The 23,807-nt window shown below is 41.8% G+C and overlaps 1 protein-coding gene across 11 annotated transcripts in view; it reads left to right on the top strand.

Annotated features, from left to right (window-relative positions):
• Positions 1–95: 95 nt before the first annotated feature.
• Positions 96–23,807, top strand: part of LOC115908880 (ankyrin repeat and KH domain-containing protein 1-like) — a 100,439-nt gene continuing 76,727 nt past the window's right edge. For 6 of the 11 annotated variants that reach the window (XM_030957760.1, XM_030957762.1, XM_030957761.1 and 3 more), the window contains exons 1-2: positions 183–461; positions 15,049–15,202. In XM_030957760.1, the coding sequence (XP_030813620.1) occupies positions 183–461; positions 15,049–15,202 (433 nt within the window). Of the gene's footprint in view, positions 462–15,048; positions 15,203–23,807 lie in introns of all 11 variants that reach the window. The other 5 variants (XM_030957765.1, XM_030957764.1, XM_030957755.1 and 2 more) reach the window with 1 other exon arrangement.

Below are 23,807 nucleotides of genomic sequence, written 5' to 3'. Positions count from 1 at the left end.
GCGCCCTTGAGTGGCGGGCGCCGCGGCCAATAGCGCGCCGCCCTCGGCCGAGCGCGCCCAATAGGCGTGCGCGGAGCGGCGGGGGGGCGGCGCGGCGGCCGCGGCCGGGTAGGGTGTGAGAAGTTAGTGGCGCTGCCGCGGTGCCGTGAGGGGACGGAGACGGCCGGGCCCGGACCAGCGCGATGCTCACGGACGGCACCGCCGCCGCTGCCGCCGACGAGGAGATCGACTCGGTCGCGCCCCGCGCGCCGCCCGCCGCTGCCGAGCCGCCCGCCGCGGCCGGGCCCTCCCCGCTGGGCCTGCGGGCCGTGCGCCTCTTCGGGGAGGCCGGGCCCGGCGGGCCGGGAGGCCCCGGCGCGCCCGCGGCCGGTGAGGCCGCCCTCGACTTCAAGCTGGCGGCCGCCGTGCTGCGGAGCGGGGGCGGCGGCGGCTCCGGCAGCGACGAGGACGAGGTGTCCGAGGTGAGCGATCCTGGCCCGCCCTCCTTCCCCTCCGCCGCTTCCTGACAGGCCCGGCCGGGGCCCGCCCGCCCTCCCGCTCTCCGCGCCGGCCGCACCGCACCCGCTCGTCCCGGGCCTCCCGCCGCCATGGGCGGGTCCCGGCGGCCCCGCACGGCAGCGCGGCCCGGGGCCGGGGAGGGAGGCAGCGGGCGCGGGGGTCTCGCCCCGCCGCGCCTCCCGGCGGCCCCGGGGAAGGGCCGGGGGCGGCCGGGCCCTGTGCGCGCCGCGCCGCGGAGCGGGGTGAGGATGTGTCCTGACCTCAAGGAGCCGCTTCCACCTGGGAGCAGGTTTGGAGGGGGAGGCGAGATCCTGCACCCGGCGGAGAACAAAGTGAAGCCGTCAGCCCCACTATTGCTGCCCTGGACTCGGGGTGCCCAGACACGGATCAATTCCTGTAGATGTAGCTATACACACACACGCTTTTATGCAATAGAAATATTTCTTACCCAACAAAATGGAAGAGGGTAGTCGAAGTGTCTTCCTTTGATCTTCCAAACCTGCGCAGAGGTTTAAAGGGAGGGTGTGGAGGAGAGACGGGGGCCTTATCCCAACCCAAATGGAGCGTTGTTGGACCTGTAAACTGGCATTTAATGCTGCTTTATGTAGCCTAGGGAGAGAAGGTAAATGAGGGCTTTTATCTGTCATTGCCGTACCAAAGGGTGAATCTTCATTCCTTAGCAGTCTCTTAGCAAAAGATGGGATCCCAGCTGGATCACAGCCCTTACATATCTTTAGTGGAAAGCAGGAGAAAGTGGCTGCTTACTGCTTGCAGGCTTTTCCCAGTTCCTCTGGGCTTCTGCAGGAGGAAGAAAATAGCCAAGGTGATACATATAATTTTTAATTTGGAGGCCAAGCAAATGTACTTAGGATGTGTCCTTGTTCCTTCTGGAGAGATGAAAGGAGAGGAGCCTGCACTCATTCTCCTGTGGCTAAATTTTTTGCCTTCTATTGATGACCGTCTTTTGTCCAGCCCTCCTGAAACCTGAGCCAGGTCTTATCTGAATAAAAAAAAAGTGATAAAACTGATGCAGATCCATGTTTGCATTTTGCTCATGACCACCTAAGCTACATTAAAAGTGGTACTAACAGCAGGACATTTAGCTAAACTCAGAATCTAATGGTCAGGCAGATGAGCAGTTGTATGTGAACATTCCTTGTGTGATTGATGTCCTGGACATCCATGATCAGTCCCATATGGAATTAAGTGTTCCAGGACATACCTGTTTGGGGGAGCTGGAAGACCTACCATGGATAGAGTAGGACACAAGGAACCAATGAGTGTCTGCTCTCTAGGAGGTCTTCCTTGTCACATTTCAATGTATCTTTGAAGATACAAAGCAGTAGCTACAGAATCTGGAAAATGATGGGAAGTGGGCTGTATCAGGGGTTGGTGGCTCTTTACAAGGTGAGCAGAGTCCTACTTTGAAAGCTTATCCCTTTTGAACCCACCCCATTATTTAAGGGATGTGAAGATTGGATAACTAGGATGTTTACTAAGCACTCTTTTGACTAATAGCAAGTATTAAGAAAGACAGCCTATTATAAATAATGTGTCTGGGAGGTTGCCATTGAGGTCAAAAAAATAAAGGTTCCCAAACAGCTCTTAAAGTTAAATGATTCATTTGAAAAACCTGGAGAAAAGTTCATTATTTCAAATACAGAATAGAAGAAATCATTTGGAATTGAAATAGTTGAAGTTTTCCAGCACTCATGGAGAGGAGGTGGGCTAATCTTAAAGCTGAAATTGCCTGGGGAATTCTCCTGTCTTGTGTTTCTGGTTGTGGAGAGTTACCTGGGAAGAAGCATGGGTGGGAGGAATGTGCCTAGGCTGGGCTGCATGACTGGGAGCACCAAGGGGGGAATTTTTTTTTTCTTCTTTTTTTTTTTTTTTTCTGAAAGCTAAGGAAGCACCTGTTGTCAGTGGTGGTGTCTCTCTTTGTTTTGTTTTCTTTTTTGAGCAAAGAAAAGGCAGTTAAGGTGCAGGGATGGGGCAGTGCAATTCTTGAACAGCACTGCTTTGAGAAGCCAGTCAGTCACTGTTTGGACTGTGGTCTTGTGCCATGAGTCACTGATTTGGGAGTATGCCTTCAGCTATTACCAGTGGGTGGAATTAGTGAGAACTAAAAGGGAGAATTAAAAATGAAACAAAAAAAAAAGTGAGTTTTTGCCATGCTGCCTTGATCTGTTCTCTCTATTTTTGAGGCCATAAAAATAATGGTACAAAATGCTGTAGACTCTGCTGTGTGGTATTTAGGTTTTGTATCCATGTATTAGTTTGCGTTTAATATGCTAAAATAAGTGGACTGGTCAAAATGGCAAATTAGTTAAAAAAGAAAATCATTGGGGAAGTGCAGGACAAGGAGTATAATGAAGCATTTATCTAGAGAATGAAAAGAGCAATATATTTTGACCTTTTTGAAAATATATTGCATTTCTTAGATCAGATCTCCAAGTACTTTACAGAGGGGAGTAGTGTCCCCATTTTACAGGTGAAGAGGGTGTGCCCCATTTATCCTGGCTTGCAGAACTGGGAGAAAATTGAAGCTTTCTGATTTCCTAGCTCAGTGCCTGCCCATGGTAGTGACCAAGCTCTTGATTGGGAAACCAAGGACTAAAGTGGATCCTGTACAGATGAGTTGTATTAGGTCCACAAGGTGAAATTTGAATGCAGCTGTGCAGAATATTTTCTAGAATTACCAGTTAAAATTATCCCATGCAAATAGAAACAATTGCAAGCTGCAGCACGTCTTTGGGCACGGAGGGCTGAGGCCAGGAGCTCTGTGCTATTCCTGTGTAAATCTGCCTGCTGTGGATCTCCTGGGTACTCAGAGAAGCTTCACCACTGGCTGCAGCCTGAGAAATGAGGTGGTTTTGACCTCAGTGCAAATAGTTGCTTAGTTGCCTTCTAAGCTTGATCAGGGTGTGAACACAGCCTGCAACTTGTTTAGAGTGAGATTTTTGGTGTGACTTTAAGTGTATTATTACCACTCCTTGTGAATTTTGCTGGTACTTCCAGCAGTGCCAAAGGCACAAGCATTGAACAGCCTCCTCCAGCCTGGCTCTGAGGGCTGTAGGTCAAGGTGAAGATGTGCTGGGAGGGCAGTGCTGATTACTGCATGTCCATGGGGTCTTTGGTGGCCACAGAAAGTGCAGGCCTCATCAAAAAGCCTCCCAGCAGCAAAGTGTGGCAGCAGGAGTGGAAGCAGGTGATAAATGTGGCTGTGTTGGTGCTCAGGACAGTTTGCTGAGCTGTTGTAAATCAAGCAGCAGAAGCTGGCCGTGCTGACAGAAGTACCAGGGGATCTGGGAGCTTGGTTCAGTGAGTGGCTTTTGGCAGTGAGTGTACAAATGTAGCAAATCTCTCCTATTCTGTAATTCAGGGCTTTGGAGGCCTTCAGTGACAACTGGAGCTCACCCAGCCCTTGGCTGTGGAGTCAGCTCAGCTCTTGGCTTCCCTCTCCTGAGCTGCCTCCACCAGCTCGCCTTACTTAAGCCTGTACCTATTGCATAAGCCTCTGGGGATATTTACATAAAGCATAATTAAAAATCAGACATAACATACCTCCTACAGCAGTAGGATGAGTAGTTGAATGGCATGCACTCCAGAGCAGTTCAGTACCTGGAGATTTTGTCTGGGGCCCCCCTCCCCGCAACCTGAGGTCTCTTAATTTTTAAACTGGGTTTGAAATTCAGAGTAAATACCTAGTTTGTTTCAGATTAGGAGCGTTGTCTGTTGAAGTCATTGCTGCATTGTTGAACCTTCCTAACATGGATCTGCTTTGTAGATGGTGTGCACAATGCATCTTTTGACTTCTGAGGCTAATGTAATGCTCAGACATTTTAATTTTCATTGTATTAGAAACAATGTAAATAGCAGCATTTTCTTTACCATAAGGAATAGAAATTCAAAAAGTGGATGCAAGTTCAGGTAGATAGTATTAAGCAGAAAAGCCTTTTCTCTGAAAAATGTAGGTTTCAGTTTAGCAGTTGATGTTTTTCTTTTGTCAAGCTCTTTCAAAGTTGAGAAGGTAAAAGATGGGAAAAAAAGTAAAATTTTCTTCCAGGAATTATTCAGTGGTTAGGAAACATCAAGGGGTAACATGTTCAGGTTTCCAGAAGTGTTGAGGTGACTCCTCAGGATGCAGAGAGCTGGTCAGTAGGGTGTTCATTTATTCCCAGTCTGATTAGGCATCTAACTTCCAGAAAAATCATGGTAGGTATCTCAGTAACTTTGCAAGTGTGGTAACCAGGAACAAGCAGTGTTTCTGTGTGCATGTATGGTTAATCCTATTCAATAACATTTTACAGTGAGCTCACTTCTAAGGTTTCTTGCAGAACTTGGGTCTCCCTTTAGTGCAGCTTGACCCAGTTGAGTACATGACCTAAAATAAATGTCAGCAACTGTTTTCTAATGATAGGTGTAGAAAGTAAAGATGTGAAATACTTCTGTATAATTACATAAATATGCAGTGCAACCCCTTGGTAAGGAGAGATTTGCCAAATTTAGCAGAACATCTATATTTAGGTACAAATTTGCGCATAGGTTTCACCAGTCAACTAGTTACAGTCTGGTGGGGGGTGGGAAGGGTTTGTTTGAGCATTAATGCTGAATCATGAGTTCTTGTGTTCTGATTTAAATTGGGGCTACCCAGCTGCTCCCCCATGGGCTCGATATTGGGCAGATCTTCTGTCTCCTTTCCTTGCCTTGGAGAGTGCTGAAATCCAGCTGGAAGGACAGCTGGATGGTGCCATGGGGACATTGTCCTCTGCTCAGAGCTCAAACCATCCCTGCTACAGTCACTTGACAGAAGGGTCAGTGTGGAGGGAAGTGGAAAACACAGGCACTCCTTTTTCTGTGCACGTGTGGCCTGGCCTTCAAAACTGGGAGCAGCTCCAGGACTGAACTGGGGATTTGTTGGAGTCCACAGCTGGGGCTCAGACCCTGCAGGTGAGGAGAGCTTCAATCTTAGTAGGTAATTTTGAGTTCTTGTAACATCTATGATGATTCCTTTAAAGTATTAAGCTGTTATTGGAGTAAAAATGATTCTTGGATTTAAAACAGAGGCAAGTGTTGACTTACATGAAAGAAGGAACGTTAGGTATCTTTCCCACTGAAAACTTCATGAAGCAAGAAAAATAACTCTTGCATCTTGTTTAAGGACCTTTGTGGCACTGTTTAAGTGAAGCTCTGAGGCCTCACTCTTAGCAGGGTGCTTTCATTTGTGTCCTGCAGCTGCTTTCTTCCCTAGCAGCAGCCCATGTGCCATGCAAACACCAACCAAACCTTGTCTTCCTGGTGGGAATGGCCTTCTGCTGGAATGGGGACTGTGAGCAAACGTCAGAAATCAGTGATTTGTGCAAGTACTTTAATAATTTTAGGAGATTTTTGCGCAGTGCCTGGCCTCAGAGGTTGTCTCAAATAGAAACTTTCTTACTGGTACCTCCAGTGACCTTGGTCGATGATAAACTAAAGATTACTTTAACTTTGAAATGATACAAATACTTCTTTTTTGTAGCAATAGAGTGCAGTAACAAGGTTGCAGCCTTTGTGTTATAAACCCATGCTGCCTCTGACAAGCTGAGGTGCATATGAATTAATTTTTGGATTTAGGGGTTAATTTAGTTAGGATGGTATGCTCTAGTCCTTATTATAGACAGATATATATTGTAGTAGAATACAGATAGTTTGGTTTTTTTTTCCTCAACAAGTAGTTCTCCCTTTTTATTGTGAAAGTGCAGAGGTTTTATTTTGCATAGTTTTGGAGGAATGCTGAGCAAGTGAAATTTATGGAAATGCATTTTACTCTTGCAACTCATTACTTAAGAATTTTTTTCTTATGTAATGTTGATTGTTTAGAAGCTTTATAAAATATTAGAAAATTTTCTCCTTTTTTGTAGTATCGTGTATCTTCTGCTGAAGTGCAGATAGAAAACACTTACCATGATAACACATAAATAAAAGAATTGGTCCTGTGCTGGATCCTGTTACTTCTTTACTGGTTTTTGTGAGATGAGATCTCTTACTCACTTTGGTCCGTTGCTTTCAAGAGGGAATTGATGTATTTTTCAAAATTATTTTCATCTTTAGCTCTTCTAAACCATCCCAGAATGTGTAAGGAAAGGTGCTGTAGACTGAGGGGTTACTCCCAGTTGAATTATCATGGTGTGTTTGTCCAAATGCTGGTGGTGGCTGAGAAGAGACCAGTGTGGCTGGCCCTTCTGGCTGGGAGAGCTTTTCAAAGGTACCTTCCTGCACACCCACCCTGCAGGAAGAAAATACTCCCTAATAAAAGAAAAATGGGATGTTTTATTGGGTGCTGGACAGCGGGCCAACAGAAAGTCGTCTCACGTGTTTTTACCATTTCGTGTGGTAGCACTAGGTTTTAGCTAGGTCCCTACGTTATTCTCCCTTGCATTCAGTAAAACATAGGGATTATTTATTAACTAGGATTTTCTTCTAGGAAAATCCCTAAACCTGTTGAACTTTCCCCTTTCCAAAATCATGAATTAAACCAACAGTGTCACATGGCAGGTAGGTAGTAAGTCAGTCATATTTCAGACCAAGGGAAGAGGGGAGATCAGCATTTGGGGCTGAATGTTCTGCTCCCAAACTGATCCTTGGTCATGCTGACTGCTGAGCATCACCTCTTCAGGGTATGTGCTCCTCCACAGCCTGAAAGGGAGCCAGGGGAAAAGGGAGTCTCACGTGGAAGTTTGGCATTTAGGATTTCTTAGGATAGATTCAACAGCTTAGATAAATGTCTCTCTTTTAGTTGTTTTTATAAAATAGTTGCATTTTTAAGCCCTTGTACTGCTATATGTTGAATTTTCAGTGGATCACAGCTTAGGCAGAGCTCTCTGGTAGTTTCTCTGAAATGACTAAGTGATGGCTCAGGAGTTGCATTGGGTTTCTGCTGCTTTGGCAGTGGGGCACACAGCCTGAAAGGGAGACAGGGAAAAAGGGAGTCTCTTGTGGATGTTTGGCATTTAGAATTTCTTAGGATAGATTCAACAGCTTAGATAAATGTCTCTCTTTTAGTTGTTTTTATAAAATAGTTGCATTTTTAAGCCCTTGTACTGCTATATGTTGAATTTTCAGTGGATCACAGCTTAGGCAGAGCTCTCTGATAGTTTCTCTGAAATGACTAAGTGATGGCTCAGGAGTTGCATTGGGGTTTCTGCTGCTTTGGCAGTGGGACAGCGTGCACAGACCTGTTTATCCAGGCCTTGAAAAGAATTGCTGCCACTAGCTTGGGCTCTGAGAGGAGCAGAAAGGCCAGGATGATTTTCAGTTTGCTATAAGCCTCTAGATAACTTAATTAGTTGCTTTAAATGCTGAGATCCCTCTGTCTGAAATGTATAGGTTGGCCTGGAAACAGATTATTGAATTACTATTGTATTCAAGATCCACTTGTATGATTTTTTTTCTATTTAGTCATTGTCCCCTTGGATTGAAAAGAGATCTTAAAAGGTCATTTCCAAGAAGGTGGCTTAGAATGCTTCCCATCTTGGTTGGGTGTGAGCTTTTACATCAGCAAACAAATGCATCTATTCATCTTCTGTCTTAAAAGTTGCCTTCACTTTGGTTTAATGCCTGGGATTTAATACTTGAGCAAGGAAAGCCATGGCTAAATTGATGCAACAATTCTGGTTTATAATAAATCAAATACTGAATTACACCAGCTGTTTCTTGGCTTGAGGTGAGGAAAGAAGAGGGGCTCTTTCTGTGGCAATATTAGATTAAAAAAACAGGTGAGGAGGGAATCCTAGAGCCCATGGGGAAGATGGAGCACTCAGAACATGATTTAGAGTGGACTGAGATAGAATACGTGAAAATAAGGAGTGCTTAGTGCAAGTGGTGCTTATTTTAGTCAAGTTTCCTGGTCTCCATTCAAAGGTTTTCTTTGGTATAAAGTCAAGAATTGGCACTTGATTTACTGGGATTGATGTGAATTTTGAATAAGCTTCAGTTGTCAGTTCCAGTTCTGTACGTGACAACTCCTTGCTGCAAAAGATTGTTTTGTACATGGGGAAAATATAGTCAGAATTATTTTTGTTTATCAGACATTGAATATGTCTGGCTTTAACAGTGTTTTGGGTTATTTCAGTAGTTACTGAGATGAGTAAATCTTTCATTTCTGCTGTACAGAGAAACTTTGTGACATTGCCAGTTTCTTGTACCAAGAGGAGTCAACATGTGTGTTGTGTGCCTTAATTCTGTGAGGGTTAACAGGATGCAATCATGTTGCTTATTGTTGTGAAACAGTGCTTTAATAAAAATAAATTGTAGTGATCTGTTCCTGGCAGATCCACAGATCAGAGAGCTCTTTCATGAGGCTTGTGATAGGGTGTAGTTTGTGGTATTCAGAACTACTTCCATGGCATAGTGTCAGTTGTCTGCTTAAGAGAGAATCCAGGTAAGTGCTTAAATTGACAGGAGCCGTTTGACAGCTGCTTGTCCAGGAATGTCTGCTTATGGTTCAGTATGAGTGCAAGAAAATTGAAAATTAGGATCAGCAATCTCTGGAAAAGATGAGTAGTAGTATAAAACATTAATTCTGATTTATTGATTTATCTGTATGTTTTAAATGACAGCTGTAGTTTTGAGAACTGACTGGTGACTTGGGGTGCCAGGCTTGAGACCCTGTGGTGAAACAGCCATAAAGATGTCAGTCCTTGCTCACTGCCTGCTGCCTCTCCCATCATTTTAGGCAGCTCCTGTGGTAACAAGAACATTGTGTTGTGTGTATGGATGGTGTTCTCATGGCCCACGCTGTGTGTGTGAGGGCCTTTCCTTTCCTGCAGCAACAAATCTTGGGGTTGTGTCCACCGGTATTTACCCTGTATCTATAGCAGCATCTGCAACATGAACCTGTGCTCTGAAATGAGCTCATCACAGCCCAGAGCCTGTAGCTGCTTGTTTGGTAATTGTTTAATATCTATGGGAATAAAGGCTGTCCTTTAGATAATCCTGCCTCCAGTCAGTCAGTCAGCATCCTGCTGCAATCAGAGCTAAACAGATTTGCACCCCTTCTCTCCCCACCCTCCCAAGGTAATGCCCTGCCTAGGGAGCTGCTGCTGCTGCAGGTGTGAGCACTGACAGCTCCACTTAAAGGTGGAGCCATGGGCAGGTTTATGGCCTCACAGGGAGCTGCCATGATCTAATGCCTTTCTATTCCCAGTGGAATGATATTCCAGCTTGACAGACCCCTTTTTAAGTCTATGAAATTCATAAAGTGATAGAAAATTATTTGTTTACTCTCCTGAGTTTTCTCCCTTTTTGCTGTGTTAAAGTGACCTATGAAAGTGTCTGACAGCTGCCTGACCTGTCACAAGGTGGGCAGTGACTGGAAAGGGTGCTCCAGGTACGTTATGGTCCCAGTTGAGGTGGTGATGTCCCCAAGCACCCTGTACCCCCCAGGCTGGCAGGGTTCTGTGTAATCACAGCATCCATAGTGCTGGATAACGCTCTCCTGGTGATTCACAGGTCATGGTGGCTTCTGTCTTCTTGGGCTGGAACTTTTATTTTTTAATGGAAGAAACTGCTTTCAGAAATTACAGCTCTAGCCAAACAGAGTGGATATAGTTTTATATAATTAATTATGTCTGAATTGATGTTCCCATTGATTCTATGTTGTTTCTAGGTACTGGCTCTAGAGTACTTCCCTGAAATGTTTATTTTCTTTCTGTAGCTTTCAAATGCCAAGAAAGGACAGTGTCCTGAGACCCCACTGAAAGGTTTTGTGAAAATACCCACATTAGGTGAGTGGTTTTTCCTCTTCCTTTCAAGAGGAAAAGCCATCTCTTGAAACTGAGATGGTTGTGCAGGAAAGTACCTTAAGCAGGTGCAAAGATGTTTGGCTGGGCTGGCAGGGGAAAGAGTGTTGAAAAGTGCATTCTCTGGTAAATCAAAACCAGGCCTTTTGTTGGAGTTAAGTCCACACCAAGGGGGTTGTGCTGCACTTAATTGTTACAGAGAGCATCTAAGAGTGTCATGTCAGGGACAAAGTCCTTCACTTTACTTTCTCCTTGGAATTATTATTTTTAGTGGTTTTGATAGCTGATGTCCTTTATATGTGGAATTTACAGGAGTTTGATGTTAAATTTGAAATACAAACTAAAGTTCATTCGTAGTGCTATGTCCTGTCACTATTCCCCAAAAATTTTAGGGCAGGATTGCAAGTATTAATCCAATATTGGCCTTCAGTTTAATAAAGGACATGACAACATAAACTGTTAGAGGTCTCTGAAAAATCCACAAGGACTTTCTCTGCTGCATTTCTCCTAATGCAGCATTGCACATGCTGTTAATTATGGAGTGAAAATGTCCAAATAGAATTACAGAAGTAATTAGGAATGGTTCCTAAGACAAAAGAGAAGTTCGGGCAGTCATTTATTTGCATAAAAAGTAGGAGTTTAGGAGTCCCAGTCAAGAGCTTGGGTCCTTATTATTTGTAAATACTTCACGAACAGAGCAATGAGTATTGTTACCCCAAAAGAAGTGTTCATAGCTCAAGGGGTTCCTGGAAAATACAAGTTCAAGGAAATAATTTAACAACACCTTTCTCTTTCCTATCAACACTTTTTGTGAAGATGGTCTTCCCAGGAGCACTAGTGTGGCAGAAGTGGAAGGAGAAGGTAGAAGGAGCTGTCTCTGCTGCTGCCCTTGCCTGCAGGAGGAGGAGAGAGCAGTGCTACCTACAGCTACCCAGGAAGCTTTTCCATCCTCTGTAGCCTGTCAGGAGCAGGCTATTTGTGAGCAGATCCAGGCTATTCTGGGAAAAGTACTTTGCAGTAGTGCAACATAAGGAAGCTCAGTTTAGATTTAATATTAGAAGTGTGTTGTAACCCTGCATGTCATGTCCATCTCACCAGAATTACCAGTGTTAGTGGGGATGGTGGTGCCTGCAAAGTCTCTCTGCACCCCCCTGAGCTGCAGTAAACTCAGTGCTGGTGTTAACATACAAACACTGATGGAGCTGAGGCCACATGGCTGCAATGTGGCTGCTCTGGAGGGAGGCACCAGGGCTGTAACTGGATCTGCAGAGCTGCCAGGCTGCTGCAGTCCTTGGCAGGACTTCAGGCAAGGGCCAGGGTTGCTGTGGGAGAGCAGGAGACACAAAGGTGGTGAAGCTCTGCCCTCCAGTCTTGTGCAGCTTCTTGAATTTGGGCTGGGAAGGTGAAATTGGTTAGGCAGTTAGAATAATATCTGGAATCCTTGTGTTCCTAATGAGCCTTCCCAAGTAAGATGCTTATTAACTGCCCAAAGCAGCTCGCAAAATAATCCAAAAATAGCACAGTGACTGGTTACTCTATCACTTTGCTGCAGATCTGATTAGGATAGAGCAGAGTGCCTAAATTTTGCCACATGAGCAGTGTATTATGTCTTCCAGGAATGCTAATATGAAATATGTTTGGATTTTTTACTTGCTTGTTTTGATTTTTAATGCAGTTTATTTTTTGTTTAAAAAGACAGATTTGTTTAATATATTTGTGCTAGTTTGATATTTTTTTTCTAATTATTGTAATATGTGATTATTGTTGGTCACTTCCATTCACAAGAGACATCTGATCAATTAGGTAATTTCTCACTCTGCTATTAGTGATAAGATATCCAACTGTTCATTCTCTCTAGCTTTGTCTTAGTGTGTGAGAAGCTGCATTGATTTACAGAAATGTCAGACATTCTGACTTGAAAATACATTGAAGTTTATTCTGGGAGACTGGCAGTGGTGCAACTATTTTAACATTCTGCATATGGATTTTCAGTATTTTCACACTCAAGATATATTTTTATTGTGGGTATGTTATTAAGCTCTTACTAAAAATCAAAATAAAACCTAAAAATTGATGCTTAACATGTGCAGTAATAATGAAAGCATCTGCCTTCCTATGATACAAAGCTATGATGGAAGTATTGTATGTGAAGCAAGAATTTTTGAGAGATTTTAATTGAGCAAGATCTGTGGAAGTACAGTTGCTGATGTAAAGAAGAGCTGAAAGGCAGAAAGAGTTACTAAGAGTGGTGAAAAGAGCAGACTACACCAGTACTACCCAATTTGTATTCTTAAGTAAAAACTGTGTGTGTAATTTACTCTAATTAGTGGTGTTTGCAAAATCATTGTTAAAAATACAGACTTATTTAGAGGTTCCTGTAAGCAAAATCTATTCCCTGTTGGGGAGACAGAGGTTCCTTGGAAGCTGAATATTTGAATGGTGAATTAACACGGATTTAGGCTCAAGATGTGGATTGTTGCCTGTAAAATCCAGTAAATATATCCCAGTGAGCTTGTGCTGGCAGCACTCAGGGAGAAAATGGTCCATATCTTTCCCAAAGTGTCAAAACCATGAAGTTTTAGAATTTGCAGCAGGACAGCTTCTGGCAGGTTGCTGCAAGGCTGCTGTGCTTCCCTTGGCTGAGGAGTGCCTGGCTCTTCCCAAGGCTGAGCCCTGAGGCTTGCCAGGAGCCACTGAGTGTTTCTGCAGTGTTTGTTGTTCTCAAGTGCAGTTGCTTCAGTGGGAGGTGACATTTTTACTCCTTTTGGTATGTCCTCAAAAGGGAGGACTGCTGGTAAATGTAATGGTGTAGTTGACAAAGTAAAATGTCCATAAGAATCTAATAAAATTTCTTGTATCTGGTTCTCAGCTGTATATAATGAATGGTCATGTAGACACAGTGGGAATTTCTGCCCTTCAGCAGATCACACAAACATGTTGCAATAGGAATAATATTTCCATCATATTAATGCCTTGTGTAGTCTTGTGGGAAAAATTGAAAAACCCTGAAGTCCTCATGTAGGTAAGGGTGAATTTTCCCAGAAGTCAGTTTTGTATCAGAACTCATGAAAGCAGGGAGTCCTTAAGCTGGCTATGGACTAACCTGGAATTTGAGTTCTGCTGAGGAGGCTCTTACTGTAGGGATGCATTTTGCTGTGAGTTGTAAATAGCTCTTCTTTGTTTGTAGTAAAAATATCTATCACTGCTTTAGGTCACTAATTTTCTGCTCGTTTAATGTTCAACTCTTTCTTGCAATGACAGTTTCTTATTTTAGGACTGTTGCTTGGACTAACATAGAAATCTTGCTTCTCTGAGCACCAAATCAGAGCCTGCTCTTACCTTTAATATTTGTGTCTGGCACACAAGATCTACTATCTGTGAGCTGGCTGGGATCACAAATATCCACTGAGATGTGGGCCTCATGTTCAGTGTTCCTAAAAAGTCATACTTGCTCCCTGATTCCCATGATATTCCAATGTGAGCATTTCCCTGGCAAGCAGGGCTGGCTCGGACACCAGGGGATAGTGTTACAGCCATTTACATATCAAAAAGGGGAAGAAATGAACAAACCCAAGTTGCTCTTGAATAGCAGTGCTCTGTGCTGCTCCCAGATCCTGTTAACGTTGTTCACACAATGGAGCACTTAATGAATTTGCAGATGGCCTGATTTGATTTTTTTTTTTTTTAAGTATAAATTTTCCCTTTCCAGGGGAAACGAGATGTAGTTTTCTGCTGGGGTGAGAAAAATAGGGGGAAGTATTTTGGGGAAAACTGAGAAAGGAAGATGAGACTGGGCTATAAAGTGGGAGAGGGCAGCAGTGGCTGAGTTACAGGAATGTCTGATTTTTACAGCAAATCTAAGGCACCAATAGTGTTGGTACAGATAACAGCCAACATCTAATTATGAAATAATGTTTTTGTCTTAAAATACTACTGAAAATAGAGGAAATTGTGTCTGAGCTTGGGAGATTCTGAAATGTAGCTCTGCTCTCTTTAGAGTGTGAGTCAGGTATCCTCCTTGTTTACTCTGGCAAGCTGTCATAAAACTGCAGTGTGTTATGTTGAGTAATTCCATGGGCTTGTGTTTGGAGGTCACGTGGGGCACTGGTGGGACAGCATTATTGCTGCTTGGTTGGAATACCTGCCTGCCTAATCCTTCTGCAGATCTGTTCTTGTCCAGAAAGCAGAGCAGACTGGGGTAATGCTGAGTGCCAGCTTGGAAACAGATGTTTTGCTGTTGAGTTTTGGTCAATTCTTGTGTTCTTGCTCAAAATAAACAAAATCTTTGTGCTACCTCTGTTGAAATTACTGTTAAAAGAGAAATGAAAGGCATCTTGGGAAAACATTCCATCTTTCCCTGGCACTCAGATAGGTCTAGCTGTACCACAATCATTACTGGTGCCTTTTATTAATAACATGGTAGATGAGCTTTGGTGACAGAGATGTTACAGCTTCTTGTGTCTGCCTGTTTGGGTGGTTAACTGTGCAAACATGCATAACACTTATTCAGTATTTTATCTGAGTTGATCTTGCTGTATTTAAGGTGTTTTAAATTGTAATTTTTGCAATATTTTTTTATGCAGGGTTTTTGTATTTTGTGACTTTACCTCTTCAGTGAGTTTTTTGTAGTTTTGTTCTATGTTCTTGGCAGTTAAAACACAATTATGATAGTACAGTTAGATTATTTTTGTGGAATTTTTTGGGAGTAATATTTTAGATTTACTTCAAAGCTTCAAAAATGGTAAAATTGTTTTTCTAACTTTGCAAACAGGTTGAATCATTTATTTTGGACCAAGAAGATCTTGATAACCCAGTACTCAAAACCACATCGGAGTTGTTCTTATCGAGTGCTGCAGAAGGTGCGGACTTGAGAACTGTGGATCCAGAAACACAAGCAAGACTAGAAGCCTTACTGGAGGCAGCAGGTACTTTCCTTGTGTAGTTCTTTTTCTGAACCTGACTTTTTGTACACAGATCTGGCAGCACATAAATTTTGACCCTAGTGAAATGTTCAGGAGTCTGGAAATTTCCCATGATGAGCAGAACATGGAAGAGAAGCTCTTTCTGTACTTGGAGTTAGAAAAATTAATTTGAATTAAATGGTATTTCATTGACTTGAGATTACATATGTTATGAAAGGGAGAATTAATGGGGAGAGAATAGAAGGAAGTAGACTTGCTAAAATAACTTTTCCTGCTGCTTTGGTCAATATATAATTATTAATTCATTACTCCAGAAATTTACAGGTAAAATACTTTTTTCTCTGTTTTAACTTTGATAAAAGCATTTTTGCATTCTGTAGTTCTGAGGTATCACTGTTGGAAAATACATATTAAACATTCCTGGTTTGGAACAGACCTGATGAACATAGTTGCTTCTACATTTATTAGCTTAAGAGTGAAAGCTTGACTAATTCAAATCCTCCTACAATTTGTGACTGGGATGTTTGTAATGGATTTGGAAATTATTTGTTAGTTTCAAAATTCCAAGGACAAAAAGATATAAAACTCCTGCTTTGAAACAAATCACATTTGGTCATCATGGGTGTATACTCAGACTTGTAGTGGTGTGCTGAAATTGGAATTTTCACACCTTACTTTGGAACACTTAAGGAGCTACATAAAATAGCACTTATTTACAGGTGTGTAGATGCTAAACTGTGTACAGTTTTAAAGGAGAATTTTATTCTAAGGAAGCAAAAGGGGCAGAGGTTTGGGATTTGGGTTCTCTTTGCATTTTGGATTTGAAAAAGATCCAATTTAGAACAGAGCACAGCTTTTATCAGCAGGAAGTTGCAGCAGCCTCTCTGCTGTAACTCTTGAGGACCAAACTTTGTTTTGTGGGGAAGACAGGCTGTTCCTGGGATACTACATGCAATGAGGGAATTTGAATAATTTACTCCCTTTTAAAGCACTTCTAAAAATGCAAATCAGTTCCTCTCATGTACCTGGTGGCTGCTGTGTCCCAAAGCCTTTTTCTGGCTTTATAAATTGCTGGTGGATCTGGCTGGTGTTATGGGCCATGCTGAGGCTGCAGTGCTCACAGGGATCTCACAGTATTTGACATATCCAGGAGGTGCCTTTGCTGCTTGTAGCACCTGTGAGAATGCTGCACTCAGATTTCTAAGGAGTAGTTGGGTATTTATCCCCAGGATTAGATAATTTGTTTTTTAGCTGAGGCTTCCATGTCTTGGTTTTCCCAAATACATGAGCAGAGCGGAAGGAATCTGGAAAGAAGAGCAAATAGAAAAAGAAGTGCCTTTGTTTGAGGACTTAATCTCCCTCTCTAGAAAGACTGGACAAAATTAATGCCACTTGATGAATGTGTGAGATCAAAAGAGTGAAAATACTCTGGGGAAAGTTCTCTAGTTAAGCTGTACTTGTATTTCCCACTGTGGATTGGAATACTAAAAATATCAGGCTAACCTAAAGAAGATGCTGTGAATCTGGTAGTTCATTAATAAAAGCCATAATTTGACAGTGATTGAAAAAGAAGTTAGTGGTTTTGGGAGATGTTCTAATATCGTCACTGGATTTATCTGGCTGGTTTGGCTGAAAATACTCTTTTTAACCCTGAGTGAGCTTCTAGGCTTCCATCATGGCAGCCTAGTGTTGGACCTTTGTATTCTTTTGCAGTTTGGCAAAAGCAAGTGATTTCTGTTCTTTTAGTCACAGTTCAATCCTCAGCATTAAGGATAGCTTGGAAAAGTAGGAGACAGAAGAGGCAGAACTATGGCTCAAACACATTTAAAGCCTTGTCTGTAGTTTCCAGGCATAGCTTGGCCTTGGTTGTGATGATCCCCTGTGAGAGGCTTGATTCCACCTTGCAACCTAGATAAAAATCAATTTTGCATTCAGTGTCTTGGATTTCTTAGGGTTTCTCACGTGCCAGGTTTGTGGATGTGTCATTAGGATCTTAATGAGTATGACTTGCAGAACTAGTTTTGCTCATTCTTCTAGAATCCTTTAATGCTCCGATCTCACATGGCCATGTTGTTTATTAGCTCAGGAAGGTAAGTTCTAGCAACTGCAGCCACGTGGGATATTGTTCTTCAAAGTACTTGTGCAGAAGTGGCTTTCAACCATTGTGTACTGTGTGCTTTGTAGGAGCTGTGTTTTGTTTGTAAGTAGCTGTCTTGATTTGAGAGCTGCTGCACAAGAAGCCAGAGGTTATTTGAACTGCTTGAAGATGTTTCTCTAGGTTGTATTTACCCACCATGAGAGTGCTGGATATTTTTTCACTTGCTTGTTTGACTTGCTTATTCTGTTTCAAGGATTGTGGATGTTGAAGGTGAGAGCCTTAAGCCAAATTTCCAGCAAAAGGGTTGTGCCTCACCTCCCTTGGCATAGCAGCAATTACATGCATGTACATATCCATGTGCACACAAAGATTTCGTGTTTTTCTCTGAAAACCTGCCTGATTAGCTTCAGTTTAGACAACCATACTTTATTCTGTGAAAGAACAGGCACTTTATTAATGAACAGCTACCTTTAAACAGCTGTCAGTGTTTGTATTATTTCACAAAAAATAGTTCTACAATCTGAAGACCAAGAGACCATTGTTAATATCAGTTGTTTCCACCTTCAGAAACTGAAGATAAATTAAAACAACTGAATCGTGTTGTTTGGCAAGTTTTGACCAAGACAAACCAAGTCTTGTCTTCCTTCAGTTTAACTCCTATTAGCAGAGCAGGGATTTATAGGTAAAATAACCTATGGAATGAGAACCATCCTGCTTGGAGGATGTTTCCATTTTTCAAGCTGTAATTAAACAGATTATTAGTATTCTGAGAGTGGAGTCCTGTTCTGCACTAGAAACATTTCGCTCCACTGTTAATTAGGGTACTGTGGATTTCTTAAAATAATATTTCAGCTCTGAAGAGTCGTGATTCTTGTGTGGATCTTCAGAAAAAAAGTGTCAAATGCCCTTTTTAGGGGCAGAATTTGACAGCTGGAGATGAGAGCTCTTTGCTACTGGGAATGAATGGTTGGAGTATTGAGAGCTCTTGTTCTTCTTGGCAAGTTCTTTGTGGGTCCTCAAGATGTGTTGGTGAAAGGGCAAAGTGGGATAATTCCAACAGGTTAAACTTGTTTCATTTTCTGTTCCCAACTTGTATTGGCATCAGGAAGGGGAAATGACTCTCTTGTGTTGTGCAGTGTCTTTCTGCAGGTTGTTTTTTGAGGATAGAGAAAGGTGTTGGTTCAGGCACATGGCCAAATAAAAATCCTGGGTGCCCATTTGGTGTATTCTGCACTGAGAGCACAGATTTCTACAGAAAGTTGTGAAATGTCAAAATGTTAATCCCTTGCAGTTAAAATACCCTGTTGATAGTGTTTCAGCATGGTTTGGCTGAGTTTTCTGGGAAGTGAAACAGAGTGTTACTGAACTGCTTTTTGACTTGAGGAAATAGCTTGAGTGCCTGTGTCCCTTCCAGCAGAGATTTTAAGTGTGTTACTTCTCAATCAGAATGTTGAAACACTTTGACAATGAAGCATCAAAAAAAAGATGCAGAAGAAAGTAGTAAAGAAACTTCAGCTGCCTTTGGGGGACATGATGTTCCTGTATCTACACAGGGAGTAGTTCTGTAAGCAGTGAGTTCTTCAGGACTCCCACTATTGTTTGCAAAGAGGCTTGTGAGGAAAATATTTTGAGAGGGAGAATGTTGAGCCAAAGGTTTGTTTAATGAAACATGTGAATAGTCCATTCTTATATTCAAACAGGGAGCAGAGTTATCCTTCTTTTCTGATGAAATACAGTATTAAAGGTGGCTGGAGACCCTCACAAATGGTTTGGTGTTTTCAAGACTTGGAGGGATTAATTGTAGTGTAAATGGTGAAAGAGAAATCGACTTCTAATATTGTGTGTCTGTTAATACCTGTGAATTTCAGTAGTTCATTCATGCATGAGGGCCTGATACTGCTCTTTGGAAAAGCTGCTAGGGTGGTGGTGGGGGGATTAGGTTGTGTATTTTGGAACTGGGAAAGGCAAAAAGTGGAAGTGATCACCTGCTTAGTGGAAATACAGAATACAGATCATAATATGAATGAGCCCAGATGAAATCTGCCTGCTTTAGGATAAACTGAAAGGTTAGAGTAGATTCAGCAATTGTGAAATTGAGTGCTTTCCTCTGTATATGTATATTTCTGTTTACTCACTTGCCAACCTATTGACCAAACCTGCTTTTTTTTTCTCTTGTGATGTGATCTAACCCATTCATTATTCACTAACAACAGGGGTTACCAGGGAATGAGCTGTGGTCTAGAAGAGCAGTGCCAGAGAGGCACAGCTTGCTTTCATCCTGCATCTGAGGGAATCCTCAGAAAGTGACTGAGACTGGGCTAGAGAAATTCTTTGATCATATTCTTTGATTCATATTTATGATGAATAAGATTCATGTGTTAACTTGGTGTTTCTTTTCATAGGGCTGATGAGTAACTAAGCTGTGATTTAAATGAGGGTGGGCATTAGAAACTTAATGTCTGAAGGGTTGTCCAAGCTCCACTTGAAACTATAGAAGTGGGGGTCTGCAGGAAACAGATGACATGGAAACATGTTTGTCATTTTATTGGTTCCACCTCTGTGCTCGTGGAATACAGCAAAGGCATGTCTAGATCTGTACTGGTGTTTTGAAATAAAGAAAGAGAAGCAGGATCTTTTTTGGGGGGGAATCAAAGAGGATTGCTGGAATTTGAGCTAAGATGTAACTTTATTGTAAAAATGTTGCAATATCAAATTTGAAGTGTGTTTAGCCTCCTTCAACATGGCCAAAATCTTACCTTAGTCCAGTTATTGTGGCTGATTATAAATCAAGAAAGGCTTTTCACCATAATTTGGTCTGATCTAAAATACTTTGTGTTACATGGGCATGGTATACAGACCAAATAAGGGAAACAGTTTTCACTAGGACAGTTTGAACAGGCTCCACTGTAGGTGTTTCTTGAGAGATCAAAGCAGCCCTGCCACTGAAATCACCACTGTCTTGTTCACTGCAAAGCTTCTGCCTTTTGAGATACTGGCACATTACAATGACTTACTTATTTTCTTTCTTCACCATCTAAAGATTCAGAGTGGGAAGGAATATATGGTATGTGAAACACAGAGATTTGTTGTGCTTTTGAGCAAGTTGGATAAACTCAATTGAGTGCATGTAATTGAATTATTAATATTAATCTCTCTGAGATTTTGCATGATTCAAATATTTTTTGTAGAAAAAGTCTAGTCTAATCCTGCTCTTAGTTAAATTAACTTCCATGCTTTGACAGTGTGTTAAATGTATCAGCTTCATATTTTTTAGCTGTTTTCCAGATGGATTTTGCTGTGAAGAACAATCTCATTGTCATAACACTTAAATTGCTGCCTTTAGATATCAGATGGCTGTTACCTTGCCAGCTCTGAAAGCTTTACTTCTGGAATTCTTTGGCAAAGATGATTTTAACCTTTCTTCAGAGGGGATGGGGAGTGGGAAGAGGTGACAAAAATGTAGCAGTTTTATTTTGTGAAGTATAAAAATTGACCAGTGTTCTCCTCAATCTCTCAAGTTGCCTACATATTTATATAAATCTGTGCATGTATCTCAGAGGTAGTCATAAGTAATCGGTAATTTCTTCATGATTGTACCGTGAACAATTTGTGCAATCCTCCTTTTAACAAGATTTTTTCAGTTCTGGATATAGTTTTTATTAACTCAACTTCTCCTTTTTATTTTCCTTCTGCTGTATTTTATTTTTCATGCAAGCTGGATTCTTCTGTAAGATGAAACACCCTTTGCTCTCTTGTTCCAATAAGGGAAACATATTATTGCTGGTTAAAAACTTTTTTCCATTCAGCATTGATTTCAAGACTTCTTCTTATGTTAGTACTTGGAGTAGCTTCAGCCAAAAGCAATGTGGAGAGAGTTTGGGCAGGAGAAAACCAGCAGTGCTGTACTGCCAGTCCTATGTAGTGCCTGAATGGGAATGGGATGTGCCTGTGCAGAGCTGTTCTCTTTGCTCTGTGTCCCTGCCTCCTCTCAGCAGGTGGCTGTGGTGTTGTCCTTGGGATGCTGGGAGGGAGGGGAGCTGAGATGGGAGCTGTGGGAAAGGAAGCAGTTTCTGCTCTTGGAAGTTGGAGCTCGCCAGAAAGTGACTCTTCTCCTGAAATGTGTCAGGAGAGAGTGAGGAAGGAGTGAGGAGGTAGACAAGCCTCAATCTCTTACTTGTGTCTTCTGCAAGAAGAGTCTTAGTAGTTTATTAAAAAAAACTCAGTTACACTGACTTGAAATCTATGTTTGCTTTTTTTTGTTATTTGTCAGTCATGTAGTTTCCTTAGCACATGGTGATAAAATCAGACTTTAGAAGTGTTCAAAAAAGAGTTTGAATATTGGCTGGATGCTTTGGGTTGTGCAGATGATCGGATCTGAATCAGTTTTCCAGATTTCCCTGTTTGGGATTTTTTTTTTAATGTTCTGTAGCTTAATATTCAAGCATGGTGGCAGTAACCAGTGCCAGGCACTTGCTCCATACTGGACTAACTGGTAAGTCAGGTCAGGAGTCTGGATGTGGAGCCACACCTCCTGGAGCTGAGGGAAGTGTCCTGTGGGGAGTCACTGCACTGGAGCAGGGCTGTTTGCTGCCAAAACACTCTGGGTCATCTTCTGGGTCTGGGGACACCTCCTGGGGTGGGCTGTGACACATCTGTCTATAACATTTCTGACAGTTCTATAATCCTAGCAAATATTTGGGGTCTTTTGAAGTGTCAGATTTACTGAGTCATCAATACTTTGCAGTACAACACATGCATTGGTTGATTTTTTAAAATTTTTTACTCAACTGTGACAAAATGTTACTGTTGTATGTTCAGAAAGTAATTATAAGCAAGTTTCTAAGAAAACAAATGGTAATAAAGTATATGCATAGCAGAAATGATTAAGTTCTGCTTATTTCTAGAAAGTCAAGCTAGTTTTCACCAGATTAATAAAAAACAAAGTATGTGAAATATACTGCCACTTATCTTTGAATCAGCTTATGGAAACGAGTGGCTTTTTTTACAGTGGGATATGAGCATCTTAGTTTCTTGCTATAAATGATTTTGTGCTGTTTTACAGACCTTACTTTAAAAGCTAAGAACTTAAATCTTAAATTTAAAATGAGCTGTAATACATTAAACATCTTGCACAAAAAGGCAGGTGATATTCTTTGTGAATATGAATATGAATTATTTAAATACTTGAAGATCCAATACATACTAGGGTATGATAAAAAAATATTATTGCATTGCATAAAGTTATCCTGGTTGTATTTATCAGGAAAGTAGTTGCAGTGGGAGCAAAATGCACAGTGCAGATCCTCAGGGACTTTTCCCCTTGTGTAATAAAACGTGCTTCCAAACCAAGAATTTTTAACTTGTCATTTAGGCATCACCTTTCTCTGAAATTCTGCATGCCTTCTTAAAACTTTTTCAAAAATTTGGCTGAAAAAAGTCTCTGTAGAATTCAGTTTTATCTTCTTCTCTGCCTTCTCCCCAGGCAAATTCAGCTGTGCTTGTGCCATTCCTGCTGGGTGGCTTTAGGAACTGGTTAGACAGACAATCTCCAGTGCTGGAAGCTCCAGAGCATGCCAAGCCCACTACAGTCCTTGGCATGAGAAGGTTTTTTGGACTGCCAGCCCTCAGTGTTATGTACTGAAATATGTAACTCAAAGGTGAAGGGAACACTGAGCTGCTTCCTTTGGAAGAACTTTGTGAGGGAAGGAAGAAAGAAAGATGGAATAAAGCAGCGAGTAATTTTTAGTGGCTCTGACTCTTGTTTAATGCAGCTCATGTTCAGTGTTCCAAGTGCAGCCATCCTTAGAGCTGATTTGCAGACTGATATCACCCTCAGTTTTTGGGTTTTTTTGCTAAATAACATCTAACCTTTTTCTGCCCTTAACTCATGTTCTTTAGACTTTCATCTGCTCTTGTTCTCCTCTGGAGTCTCTGTACGTGATCTCTGTTCTTCATAACTTTTTGCCCCAAATGAGTTGTGTTACTGAAGCTGATCTCTTGATGCATGGAGAGAGGAGTGTTATTTCATCTGTCCTGCAAGCTGTGTTTTGTTTATACATCTCCATTTGTTGTCTGCCTTTTGCCTTTGGTTTGCAAGTTGAATTTGTCTTTAAATCTACCACTGCTTTTCTGAAGAGCTATAACAAATTATTACATTTTTGTGCATTTGATTATTCCTGTGTGTGCAGTTGACTATTCCTGTGTATGTGTGTGTATATATATTTTTTTTCTGACACTTGTGTTTGAATATGTCCTTCAAAAAAAACCTTCTCAACTCAGAATCATTATAAAGGCTAAAATTGTGTCTTTGCTTTCAAAGAATTAGTTGGCTTTTGAGTAGCAAGAATGTTCTAACCAACCTGGCCTGACTTCCAGCTGGCTTTGTCTAGTACTGCCAAAACCAAGGAAGCAGCATGTTTTGGAAGTCTCTGGAGGGAAAGCAGGAGGATTTGCTAAAAGAAAGATTTGAGAAAAGGATAAACTTGCACTGTGGCTGTGCTTTTGGCTATC

Source organism: Camarhynchus parvulus, chromosome 13, assembly GCF_901933205.1.
Source record: "Camarhynchus parvulus chromosome 13, STF_HiC, whole genome shotgun sequence".
Lineage (NCBI taxonomy): Eukaryota > Metazoa > Chordata > Aves > Passeriformes > Thraupidae > Camarhynchus > Camarhynchus parvulus.
This window is presented reverse-complemented; position numbering and strand designations above follow the sequence as displayed.